The following is a 13,982-nucleotide window of genomic DNA, read 5'->3' as shown; positions in this document are numbered from 1 at the left end:
CGACTTTTTTTTTTCTTTACGTTTCTTTCCTGATCAAGAATTTTTTCAAAAGACTTTTATTGTTAAAATTATTATATAAAATCAATTATTTAAAACTGAAACAACCATTCTATGTAAATTTTTTTTTAACTTATGTACATCAACCATCCAAAATTATAATACTGTAGGGGAAGTTTTCTCTCTCCAGATCACACCCTACTCGTAACACTAAGGATATTAATAAATGTCTACTAATTATCCAAACTTTATTTCTGCTTAACATTGACCAAACGTAAATGTACATCGACTACCTTTCATACCCATACTGCCAACCTCACAACCACATAAACACTAAATGGAACATTCAACTTTAAGACGCCAAATTCGAATTGACAACAATTACTCCTACAGTACTTTTCTTTAAATAATTCATTATCATTACCCTTTTTCATTTTAATTTTGAGATATGCTTGCATTTTTTTATTTGNGCCAACCTCACAACCACATAAACACTAAATGGAACATTCAACTTTAAGACGCCAAATTCGAATTGACAACAATTACTCCTACAGTACTTTTCTTTAAATAATTCATTATCATTACCCTTTTTCATTTTAATTTTGAGATATGCTTGCATTTTTTTATTTGCTAAGTATGTCAGGATAATATTAATTTTAACAGAGAATGTGGTACGTGGCCAGGTTGAAAATGAAAAATATTATACTACTAAACAAAAGGTTCAAAAAGTTTTTCACGTTATATATACAGGGTCCCTGATATGCACGGTTGACATCTCCAAATGTAAGATAGCTACGGAAAAATCATAAAATACAAACGTATTAGGGTTTTTTTTTAGTCTGTTACAATAAAGAAAAATTGAGCATACAGGATCAGTCAAAAAGTCATGACGAAACAAAGTAGTTTTTTCTGTATATTATTCCATATTTCAATTCTTGTCGAAATTCTAAACAAAATTCATACATCACCATATCCTATGATCACTAAAACTCCAATACGCTCTGTTTCATTTAAACGTACCATTTTGCGAGAAAATTATTCACACAAAATGTATTTCTGGCATGTGTTGTCGAGATAATCACTATTAGACAAAAGAACGACGCGGCGTTGTTATGGAGTTAAAAACTTTCAAAGGTAACTTGATGGACTATAAACTTAACGGACTAAAATATTTTTCTATAATTTTTAAAAAATAGATTTTCAAAGTTCGATGTCTCGAAAACAGCTAAGTTTAGGCGCATGATGTGATATATGAATTTTGTTTAGAATTTCGAGAAGAATTGAAAAATGGAATAATATACAGAGTGACCCAATAAAGAAAAAGCAACTTTGTTTCCTCATAACTTTTCGACTGAGCCTGTATACTTAAATTTTCTTTTTTGTAATAGCTTTAAAAAACCCTAAAACGTTTGTGTCCTATGATTTTTCGATAGCTATGTTACTTTAGGAGATAATCGACGGTTTCCATATATATATCAGCGACATTGAACTACGTAATACATAACAATCACTGACTTACCAATTTCAGCAAAAGAACATCAAAAATATCTCTAGTAACGTTGTCTATTACCTCAAAACCATTTACAATTTCAGTTTTGAGGCAAAGCTTGCACGAAGTTTCTTGAACACCAGACATTGCAACAATTTTCTTTGAAACGTAAATATCAAACCGTTACTTAACCTCAATGTAGTCATTGGTAACACCGTGTTGAATGGCGCTTTTGTGTTGATACCTCTCTGGGTGTCATGGGTGCTGAAACAGCCCACGTGACACCATGACACTTAATAACACCCAAGATGGCAGAAATTGCGGATTGCGAGTTACTAAACGGCGCACGGTGTTACGAGTCACCATCCTGATTCTCGATGGGATGGGGATTATATTATGACACCGCGGAAGCGCGATTATGGGAGTTAAGGGGCCACAGAGTCCCCGATTTAATATTTTTTCCAAAACTTATTTATTACGTATATAACACTTGTGAGTAAAACAATTTAATACTCAAAATATACCTAGGTATTTTAATTATTAAAACTCAAGTCGTTTAAAATATCTATATATTTACATAAAACACGAGTAAAAATAAATATCTTTGATAAAAAAAACATACCGCAAAATTAAAAAAACATAAAACTAAAACTGAAACATTAAAAAAATACTGATAGCTATGGTTTCGTAAATAAAACAAAATAATCAAAAATAAATTACAAAAATTGGACTAATTAGAATTATATTGTGAACTTGTAAAGGAACCGGCGTGTCATAACGAGATTGAACGCGGCGCAGACACGCAGACAGTGCCACACATCTGCATCTATCCGATCCAGTTTACTGTATCATGACACAATTGTGCTGACACGTTGTGTTGATACAGCAAGCCGTGTCGGTATTGTTGTGTCAATACACGAAAATTTACAGTGTTACCCATGCCTACCTCAATGAAAAATGAAAGAGAATTATTGTTCTTCTTCCTCTTCTGTTATCCCCTGGCGGATTGATGTAAAAAATTGACGTAACAAATAATTACGGTTGCATTGTCTGTATTATTGAGTGTAGTTTTCAATTTACTTGAAACAAAGTGGTAACTATAATGTATTTTGCATTTGAAAATTTGTTTTGTCAGCAGGTGACGTCATCAACGAGATCCGGATTTTCGATTTGAAGCAAATTGTATCCCTATATGTATATAATACATAAACAGGAGCTTAAGTTGGTCATGATACGTAAGACATAAAGACGTATAATGATTACGTTAATTGTTAAAATCGATTTAAGTATGTGGAGTTGAGCCGAGACAAAGACAGGACAAGTTCTAGAAAAGTGCCACACTTCGCTTCCGGTGTTTATTGAAACAGAGACAACTTAGCAGTGAGTTTCTTGAAAGAGAGCTTCCATAGACCACTCTAGAAACTAGTAGGACATTTATGTGATTATAATACAATGCGTATTCTGACTTGCCATAAATGTACTATTGTATATCAAATGGTTAAATAAAGCTATCTATCTATCTATCTATCTATCTATCTATCTATCTGTTAGTACTATTTTTACCCGAAACATGGCGCCACAAAGAGTTACTACAAAAATCGCCCGTTTTTTCACAATTCGCAGAGAACTAAAGAAAATAGATAAAAATATGTTTTTGGTCTCAAGTTACTCGTAAAAAATTAAGATGAGGGTGAAATCATCCCCAAAAATAGGGAATATCAGAAATAATTGTAAAAATTCCAAAAAAAAATATATGGAGATAATTCAGGGCAAGGAAAACACGGATTAACTATTCATAGTAAGTTTCAAGAAAAAGCTACACCTGAATCAGGGTTGAAGCCACCCCATTCTCAAAAAAATACAACAAAATTCATTCTTATTTTGATTTCTCTAGAGAATAAATCGCAGAAAAATTAATACATTTTCACGACTAAAATGGGCATGTTGACTTCAAGAATCTACCCTCGAGAGCTTTAAGGGGTTGTAAATAATTATAAAAATTCCAAAAATTTTTAATTTTTGGCATTTTTTCAACCCCTAGGGGTGATTTTTAAAATTTTCAAAATACGAAAAGCTGTGCTCATTTAAGTTTTTTATGACAAGTAATTTGCGACCAAATACATATTTTTGTATTTTTTAAATTCTCTGCGGATTGTGAAAAATCTGGCGAAAATCACAGGTTTTTCTTAGATTACAGCTCTCATATTTTCATGTCTTATTTAATACATACAAAATCGTATCCTATGGTTCAAGCTTGACGGATTTAGAAAAGTCTCTAGTAAAAAGTTACCAAGTAAAGCGCTTAAAAGTAGTCGAATGCAAGGTAAAATTATCTACTGAAAAAAAATAAAAGAAATCATAAACTTATTGAAGCCAAGTCAGTTTAGAACTTTTTAGGGCCGCCAATTTGAAAAATTCCCGGGCCGCTTTTTTCTCCCAGTCCGGCGCTGCAAGCGCTCCCTAGGTTTCTATAATTTGGTCCAGATCGGTTTGCAGATTTTTATGTAGGTACTGGAGAAGAACAAAAACTATGTAAAAACAAAAGGGTTCCTTTAAACACATTAATACAATGTAATGCATATGTACTGAAATTATATTTAATTAATTTAATCCTACATACATATAATATAATCATATAATAGTGCACAGTAAAAGCTAAACATTTAAACTTATATTTATGCCTTAAAATAATACTAATAAAATACAATAGGGAACATTGTTAGTGCAATAACGTTTTTTTGCACTTGTAATCCTGCCCCCCTCTACACAAATTACGAAAAATCAAATGAAAATTATAAATTAGATAGGACGAAGGGTTAATTTTAAATGTGTACATATAAAAATTAAAGAGTTCAAAAAAATAAATGAAACAAATGAACACTTATTTAAACATAGAAAATAAAGGCGGTTACTGCAAAATTTGTTTAGCCAACAACGCCTCCAGCCAAAGCCCTCATATTCTCATCAACATGTACACAACTCCTACTCGTAAGGACAACACAAATAATTTAGGACATGACAAATAATGAATATAAGGCTGGAAGGGTGAATTGATTTTGTACAAATATAATTTAAATAACATAAAAAACTTCCCACTAACAAGTACATAACAATTTTCGAGGCACTGCTTTCTGCTTGACCGCAATGCTTGTCTCGAAAATCATGTGGGCAATCGAATACTGTGTTTCCAAGGTAGAAGTGAAAAACGGGACAGATAATATTGCCAAAAATCACCCATGTATCAGAATTGCAAGCGAAAGAGGCTTTGAACATTTTTATAAAGATATTTCAAAACTTCTGACGTATTATCTAACTAAAACGATGCTTATTTATTTCTTCTTTTCATTAAAAGTTTGAGTTTACAAGTCTATACGACATCGGCAACACCGCCTAGTTGATCTCTCAAAGCGTAAATACCACAGCGAAGTGAGTAGTTCTCAACAGTTTTCTATTAAGAAAAACAATGCATATTTATTTTAGTGTTTAGTATTATTGCGTATTTATTTTGTTCCTAATTTTTTTTCCGAACAAAAAACTTTTAACATAGTAAACCGTCTCCTCGTTTAGAATACACATGTACACATTTAAGATTCACTCTGAATATCGGCAATGAAAAATATATATTTTTAAACATAGAAAAAGCAGTTGTATATTACAAAGAATTCATTTTAATGCATTGTTACAAAAGCACTAGTCCGAAATCACTTGTCTCTTTCTGTTTCAGGGAGAGTTTTTGTTCGAACCGATGTTTTTCACAACAGGCTTTACCTTCTACTTCATATTCACATATCTACGGTCGGTCCCTTAAATAACTTCATTTTTGACTGGAATTTGCGTTTTAATGGGCCGTACTTCACACCGGTACTCCTTATCTTTATGTTTCATCTGATGCTTTTTGATATAACTCTTGTATTTAGTTTCGAAATCGCAGTCATTGCATCTGTACGTTTGAACCAGAGAAGAATCTTTATGTTTCAGCTGATGCTGTTTGATATAACTTTTGTATTTAGTTTTGTAATCGCAATCGTTACACTTATACATCTGAACTGCCGAAGGATCTTTATGTTTCAGTTGATGCTGTTTCAAATGACTGTCGTATCTAGTTTTGTAATCACAGTCATTACACCTGTACATTTGAACCCGCGAAGGATCTTTATGTTTCAGATGGTGCTGTTTGATATTACCTTTGTATTTACTTTCATAATCACAGTCTTTACACTTGTACATTTGAACCTGCGAAGGATCTTTATGTTTCAGTTGGTGACTTCTCATATTATTCTTGTATTTAGTTTTGTAATCGCAGTGAGTACAATTGTACATTTGAACCTGTGAAGGATCTTTATGTTTCAGTTGGTGATTTCTCATATTATCCTTGTATTTAGTTTTGTAATCGCAGTGAGTACAATTGTACATTTGAAGCTGCAAAGGATCTTTATGCATCAGTTGATGATTTTTAATAGCACATTTGTATTTAGATTCATAATCGCAGTCTTTACACTTGTACATTTGAACCTGTGAAGGATCTTTGTGCTTAAGTTTATGCCGTTTGATATAACTCTTGTATTTAGTTTTGTAATCGCAGTCAGTACAATTGTAAATTTGAATCTGCAAAGGATATTTATGCACCAACTGGTGTTTGATGAAACTACTCTTATTCAATGATTCGTAGTTGCAACCATTGCATTTATAAATAGGCAGCTGTGAAGTGTCCTTGTGAGGCAATGACTTGCATTCAGTTTTATAATCATATTCATCACATTTGTTTGAGTCTTTGTGTTTCACATAATGACTATTAAAATTGGTCCTCCATTTCGTTTTGAAATCACAGAAGTTGCACTTGTACAATTGTGCTTTGTGATTCACCTGATGCTCGGCAAGGTTAGATCTGCATTTTTTCTTGTAATTACATGATTCGTACTGGTGCCTCCGAAGTAATGTCTTATTTTTAGTTTCAAACTTGCACGATTCACATTTATACACTACCGAATCATTTTTGTGTCTCGCACGGTGTGCCGTAAAACACCTCTCGCTTTCAGTTTCGTAAATACATTTATCGCATTTGTACGATACTTTCCGCTCCTTCTTGGATTTCGTATTATATTTGTTGGCTGCTCTATTCTCAGCTTTACATTCATCCCCTTCTGCATCTCTACAGTCACTCTCCTCCAATGGCTCATCATCGGAGGTCTGCGGTATAGGGTCACTGAAAAAAAATTGCATACATAGAGTATTTTCCAAAGAGGTTGTAATTTTAAGGGGTTACAGGTGATACCAAAATATTGCGTTTTACAAAAAAATCACTAATAAAAATTCTAAATTATTAATCATACATGGTGTCCCATTTTAAATAACGATTGCAATAGGTTCTTAGGGAAGTACTTTCAGGAAAAACTTTTTAGGCAAAAGCTGTAGGATTCTGTGGGGTCCCAAAAGTCAACCGTAGACGCGATTAGAAGGCCAACTTGGATTTGTACGTTCAGATATGTCTTTATCCCATGGGTCAAAGTGACCCTAAAGGGTTATCTTAGGGTTCTAAATAACATTTTGCGGTATTGTTCGGAAAAGCACTTATAGAGACGGAGCTGGTTGAAAGTTTTATGGTTTGATACGAACATACGAAATTATTTTTGCTTCAGGATCCGCATGAATCGATTCCCACTAGAGATCCGTATGATTTATACGAATGAAGCGGATCTTGCCCAAAGAAAAGTGCAATAAATTATAAAAATACAAAATTTATCGTCATTTCGTTACCTGTCCTGATGATCTTCCAGTTTTATTTCAATTTCCTCGGTTTTAAGGTAAGAATGTTGATAGACGTTTGTGTATTTCTTATGTGCATCAAGACAGCTCTTTAAAAAACTGCCATGGGTACGAAGCAAATGAAAGCATGCTGCACATATAACAGAATCCCTGGTAGCACCGATATTCTACAATAAAAAAAGCTGGTGTTAATTAATTGTGATTCAATGTAAAGTTGAAAAGAACAAGTTTCAATGATTTGTAAAGTAAAACATTGTTTTCTGGCCCATACAAATATCTTTCCAAGGAATATTTTAAAATGTAACTTACAACCTGTGGTATATATGTATCGATTATGTCAACATCCACTTCATTTAATGACACAAATCGGTAAGTTACCGGCTGAAAACATAATCGACATATTCTCCGATCTTCCGATACATCGATTAACTGAATATTTCCCTTCTCTTTTAGATAAACTTCCTTTAAATCAATCGCCGACATTACACTAGCCTTTATATGAGGAAAAATTAAATCCTCAGTATCCATACATATTGCCTTAAAATTAAAAGCAGCAAATAATTTTACGGAACATGTTTTACACATGAAATGTTTAACTTTTTCCTCCAAATTCTGAAACAGATTTTTAATTAAGTATAAATGAGCTATACTACGGACATAAAAGAAATCTTGTTGAATTGATCTTACCAAATCCGGCAAAACAATTCTTAGAACATCTCTTATCACTTCTCCTATCACCTGGCAATTTGAATTCCTTATAGTATTTAGGCACAACCTACAAAATGTTTCTTCCAACATTGTTACTTCCATATTTATTGTGTTTCTTATAAGGAATTCTAAACTTTCGATACTGTTAAAAACAATAAAACGATTCCATAATAACATTTATATTTCTCTTCTTCTTCTTCACACTGAATTAGATTACAGATGGGAACATCTTAAATACCTCATTATTTTAGACGAATATAAATATTATACGAGTCGTTCCACAGGACAGCCGTACCATGGTACGCGTGCCATAACGTGGGTCGTGTAAAAATGCCTATCTATATATTTTTATTCATGTGACAGGATAGTGGAAATAAGGTCTATTTGTTTACGGTCTTGCGCCAATCCAAGTCGTAACAAGATTCTTAAAATTGATTTCGCGCGTTTATTGAAAATTGTTACACATTTCATAAAAAAATCAATTTATAAAACAAAATGGAAAGTGACAAAAAAGATAAAGTTGACCTAATTATAATTGAAAATATAATTAACTTTCCACTATTCGATCACATTAACAAAAAAAATATAGATGGTATTCGTTCAAATTTCACAAGACCAGTGGATCATGGAACGAGCCCTGGGACGTTTTCTTGTATCTCTGCCTGCAATATGGCGCCATTCTACACGACATTCCATGGCACGGGTCGAGTGTAATTTGAGCGAATACGCCTATCTGGGGACTATCGTGTGAAATGAGTCTAAAGAGTAGAGCAATAGCTGAACACATCAGGAACTGTTCCTAGACAATTATTGGAAAGTAGTTATTGTCAACTAGCTGTTACGAAGACGAAGAAGAACAATAAGCATCTACTTCATGTTTTAATTAAGGTTATAATATCTAAACAGTACAATTAGGTATTGTATTTACATTTTAAAGCAAATTGTTGCCATGAGTGGTGTTCGAGAAGTTGTGTGTAGTTTTTGTCTTAATACTGTGACTGATAAAAGTTTCGAAATAATAGACAACGCTACTAAAGACATTCTACACGTTCTGTTGCTGAAATTGGTAAGTCAATGAAATGGATTTAACCATTTCAACTAACGTAACACGTCTCAAGATTCTCAACACGTTCAAAGAGAACAATAATCTTTTTTTTACTTAATTGTTACTTTCTGCCACAGTTATTTTCTTTTCGTTTGATTAAAGTTGCATTTTCAGAAATTTGATGATGAGAGCAAAGAGGTTATATGTAATGTTTGCAGAAGAAAGTTACATGCAGCATTTCAGTTTAAGTCAATTTGTCTGAATAGCGACAACACAATTATTCCATATGTGGATAGCGAGAAAATATTACAGCTCGATATAAGAGATGTATATACGAAGGAAAAGACAAACAAGTCAATGGAAATTTCAGACAATCAGAAAATATGTCGATTGTGTATGCAGCCAGTAGAAAGTGAGTTTAGGTGCATACGTGAAGAGGAACTTGAAGCTATCGAGAAATTGGCTCCTGAAATGGTATCGATGATGTTAAATGCTTGCATATTTCACAATAAAAAAATTATACTTTGTAGATTACAGGTATCATCAAAGATCCCATCGTATGTAATTCATGCTTTGATTCTTTGTGTACCCACAACAGTTTCCTAAAACATTGCCTAAAAATAGAAGAAAAGATTAATGATAGTCCAGACACAGAAAGTCCAACAGATATATCGCCATGTGATTTATTCGTTAAGACTGAAAACCTGGACAAAGAATTTGATATTAATGAGATGGAATTGTCGATCAAAGCTGAAAGTATCGATATAAAATCAGAAGATGAAGAAAAGAGGTATTTTTACATTAATATTATACAATTAAATCAGCGTATATTGTTAACTACACATACTATTAAATTGTTACCAAAATACCGTATACGGGGTGTCCGCGTTTTTTGTGGCAGGGCTTTCACAACTTGTACTAAAAGTCCTTAAAAAAAAAGTTCATGTAAACATATATGTATAGATGCGTCGTTTTCGATTTACAGTGTCCAAGTTTAACACGAGAATTGATTTTTTATTCGTAAAACGAAGACCCCTTTTTAGACTTTGTTGGAACTTGGCAACTTTGTAATAATAATACTTATTTTCTCACGTAATTTAATTTGTCCTATTTTCTCCAGTGGCATCACAACAAGATACCAGCTTGATAAAAATAGAAAAAAATATGGTACGTCACTGCTTTTTGGTAAGTTTGAAATTTTTCTCAGATTTAGCTATCAAAAATGCAACTTTTTTGTTATTTACTTTTTTCCCTATCTCGCTTTGTTTAGACAGAAATAAAACTTTTTGTTTCACACAGTTTATTGTAAGAATAAAAAAAATAAACAACACTGCATGGAAAAACAACTTATTGTATAAATAGACCTCAAAGGAGCTGTTCGAAATACCCGCCATTTCGTTCTACACACAAATCACAGCGACGTATCAAAGACCGCCTAACGTCTCTCAAATGATGTGGAGTTATTCTGAGAGCAGCGTTCCGGATTCGTCGTACAAGTTCCTCTTGCGAGTTAACAGGCATAGAGTAAACTGCATCCTTAATAAATCCCCAAACAAAAAAATCCAAAGGTGTTAGATCAGGCGATCGCGGCGGCCACCCAACTGGACCTCCACGATCCACCCATCTCTGTGTGTTAATTAAAGAACGTCAACAAACATCAAACCATTGCTATAATACCTTGGCAACTCAAAAAGCAGTGGCGTACCATATTTTTTTCTATTTTTATCAAGCTGGTATATTGTTGTGACGCCACTGAAGAAAATAGGACAAATTAAATTATGTGAAAAAATGAGTATTATTATTACAAAGTTGCCAAGTTTCAACAAAGTCTAAAAAGGGGTTTTCGTTTCACGAATAAGAAATCAATTCTCATTTTAAACTTGAACACTCTGTAAATCGAAAACGACGCATCTGTACATATATGTTTACATGAAGTTTTTTTTTTAAGAGACTTTTAGTACAAGTTGTGAAAGTCCTGCTACAAAAAACGCGGACACCCTGTATATGTAATTTTTTTCAGCAACACGATACTGCAGAGCTCCGATATTGGACCATACGACAAGAGCAATTGTAAACACGAGAATGGATCAACAAACGAATGTAATACAAAATCCAAGAAGAAGCGCAAAGTATCGTACAAATGCGATAAATGTATTTACAAAACTAGAAGCGAGAGCTGTTTTACAGCACACCGTGCAAGACACGAAAACAGTGCAGAGGTGTATAAATGCGAATCCTGTAAATATGAAACTCAAAATAAGAAATTATTTCAAAAGCACCAGTTGAGACATAGAAACCCTTCGAAAATACATATACATCAGTGCCAATCGTGTAATTACAAGACAAAGAACAGGTGTGAGCTTGCTAAGCATCAGGTGAAACACAAAAGCGCATCTGAAGTACGATTGTACAAGTGCGACTTTTGCAATTTCAAAACAAAATTGAGGATTAGCTTTAATAACCATTGTATAAAACACAAAGACTCAAACAAATGTGACGAGTATGACTGTAAGACCAAATACAACTCATTGATACATAAGGACGCTTCACAACTGTTGATTTATAAATGCGAGGATTGCAACTACAAATCAAAGAATAAAACACTTTTAATCAAACATCAGTTGGTACATAAAGATCCCTCGCAGGTCAAAATGTACAGATGCAACGACTGCGATTATGAAACTAGATACAAGAGTTATCTTAAAATTCACCAACTGAAACATAAAGATCCTTCACAGGTTCAAACGTACAGGTGTGACGACTGTGATTATGAAACTAGATACGGAATGTATATCAAACGGCACCTACTGAAACATAAAGATCCATCGCAGGTTCAAACGTACAGGTGTAATGACTGTGATTACAAAACTGTATACAGAGATTATATGGAACGACACCATCTGAAACATAAAGATCTTTCGCAGGTTCAAATGTACAGATGTAACGACTGTGATTATGAAACTAGATACAACAGTTATCTTAAAGTTCACCAACTGATACATAAAGATCCCTCGCAGGTTCAAAAGTACAGATGTAATGACTGCGATTATGAAACTAGATACCGGAAGGATATCAAACCGCACATGCTGAAACATAAAGATCCTTTGCAAGTTCAAATGTACAGGTGTAACGACTGCGATTACGAAACTAAATACAAGAGGAGTATCAAAGTGCACCAACTAAAACATAAAGATCCTTCACAGGTTCAAATGTACAGATGTAAAGACTGCGATTTTGAAACTAAACACATGCAATCTATTAAACGGCATCAACTGAAACATGAAGATCCATCGCAAGTTCAAACGTACAGGTGTAATGACTGTGATTACGAAACTGTATACAGGGATTATATGAAACGACACCAACTGAAACATAAAGATCCTTCGCGGGTTCAAATATACAGATGTAATGACTGTGACTACAAAACTGTATACAAGAAATATATCAAACGGCATCAACAGAAACATAAAAATCCTTCACAGCTTGAAATGTACAAGTGTAACACGACTGTGATTTCGAAACTAAATACAGAAAATATATAAAAACGCATCAACTGAAGCATAAATATTTTTTGCCTGTTCTAATGTACGGCTGTAACAACTGTGGTTACCAAATCGAATACAAGGGTTTCATGATACGGCGCCAGCAGAAACATCCTTCACAAGGTGAAATGTACAGGTGTAATGACTGCGATTACAAAACTGAAGACAAAAATTATATGAAATAACACCAATTAAAACCTAAAGAATCCTTCGCATATTCAAATATACAAGCCTAATGACTGCAACTACCAAGGAACACAAACTGAAACACAAAGATCCTTCGGGTTCACATATACTGATGTAACGACAACGATTTTGAAACTAAATGTAGGAGTAGTATTAAATATCATATATTGAAGTGTAGAGTTCTTAAATGTAAATGTACCAGTGTGATTTGCTAACAGCGATCGTAAATATGTGAATATGACTTTATTATATACAGGGTGTCCCAATTTTAATCTGTCAAACATTGGGAGCGAATTGAACAACCAAGAATAATGTTACTATGTCTTATATTTTGAAATCTGAACCGTTTTCGAGATAGAAGCCTTTAAAAGCCTCCGAGAAATGTTCCCTCTGAAATAGTAGAGATATTCGGGTTCTGAAAAAAAATGTACAAATATCTTATCATTTCAAGGAATATTTACAGCTAATGAATTTTTCTGGGTTTCTTGAAAATTGTTAGATATCGAAGTAAGTAAGACAAAGTACTATTTTTGGTTGTTCTAAATACCCTTAAAGTTGAATAGATTAAAACCGGGACACCCGGTATTATCATCTATAAACTCTTAACTGTTTGTATTGAATAAGAGGATAATTAAATAAAGCATTTTTTTAAATTATCTATACTTAAATTCTTAATTATCCTCAGAAATGTTCAAAGCATCCTCCTCCCCTTGTCATTCCTATGCAGCGGTACTGTTTGGCAATGCAATCTGTCCCGTTATTCACATCTAGCTCAAAAACTTAATATTCAATTGTTCATATGATTTTCGAGATGAGCGTTGCGGTAAACAATTCCGTACTTAACAGTGGGAAATTTTTTATTTTATTTAAAGTATATTTGTACAAATTCAAATCACAATTCAAGCGTGACATTCATTGAATTCAGCTGTCAATTTCCTGTTCTAAATGAATTATTTGTGTTGTACTTAAGAGTGTGAGTTGTGTACACGTGGGACGGGAAGATTATGGCACGTATTTTGTAGCAATTATCACATTTTTCTGTGTTTAAATAAGCTTTCATTTACTTTTATTTGTCTGTGTTTCTTACGTACCAGTAGGCCAAGCAAATAAAATTTTTACTCGAAAAAAGTCCTATCCGCGAGATTATTGTAAAATTGTCTAAAGGAACATAATACAAGACATCTCTCATCTCGTGAGTCAAAAACTTTTATTAGCTAACTTTTCTATTTAAACAAATAAGTGAGGAAAACAG

At 33.3% G+C, this 13,982-nt stretch overlaps 2 protein-coding genes across 2 annotated transcripts; one reads left to right on the top strand and one right to left on the bottom strand.

Annotated features, from left to right (window-relative positions):
* Positions 1-5,897: 5,897 nt before the first annotated feature.
* LOC108915648 (zinc finger protein 761-like) lies at positions 5,898-8,059 on the bottom strand (the record flags this gene model as incomplete). Its single annotated transcript, XM_018721741.1, has 4 exons — positions 7,937-8,059; positions 7,559-7,861; positions 7,241-7,416; positions 5,898-6,689 (listed from the first exon to the last, which is right to left on the bottom strand). Coding segments are annotated over exons 1-4 (1,394 nt in total), but the record flags the coding sequence as incomplete, so codon positions are not given.
* An 816-nt stretch (positions 8,060-8,875) lies between these two features.
* Positions 8,876-11,813, top strand: LOC108915647 (zinc finger protein 267-like). Its single transcript, XM_018721740.1, has 5 exons — positions 8,876-9,023; positions 9,177-9,476; positions 9,533-9,792; positions 11,023-11,355; positions 11,741-11,813. The coding sequence occupies exons 1-5, from the start codon at positions 8,907-8,909 to the stop codon at positions 11,811-11,813; spliced, it is 1,083 nt and encodes a 360-aa protein (XP_018577256.1). The 5' UTR covers positions 8,876-8,906.
* The last annotated feature ends 2,169 nt before the right edge of the window (positions 11,814-13,982 follow it).

Source organism: Anoplophora glabripennis, unplaced genomic scaffold (assembly GCF_000390285.2).
Source record: "Anoplophora glabripennis isolate ALB-LARVAE unplaced genomic scaffold, Agla_2.0 scaffold1859, whole genome shotgun sequence".
NCBI lineage: Eukaryota > Metazoa > Arthropoda > Insecta > Coleoptera > Cerambycidae > Anoplophora > Anoplophora glabripennis.
The sequence above is the reverse complement of the archived record's forward strand: the minus strand, read 5'-3'. Positions and strand labels throughout refer to the sequence as shown.

Bases quoted from the DNA above. Each gene is read 5' to 3' on its own strand.
- LOC108915647 (XM_018721740.1), top strand. From the start codon at position 8,907: ATGAGTGGTGTTCGAGAAGTTGTGTGTAGTTTTTGTCTTAATACTGTG. The intron at 9,024-9,176 runs GTAAGTCAATGA...TTGCATTTTCAG, and splicing joins ACGTTCTGTTGCTGAAATTG to AAATTTGATGATGAGAGCAA. The intron at 9,793-11,022 runs GTATTTTTACAT...AATTTTTTTCAG, and splicing joins TCAGAAGATGAAGAAAAGAG to CAACACGATACTGCAGAGCT.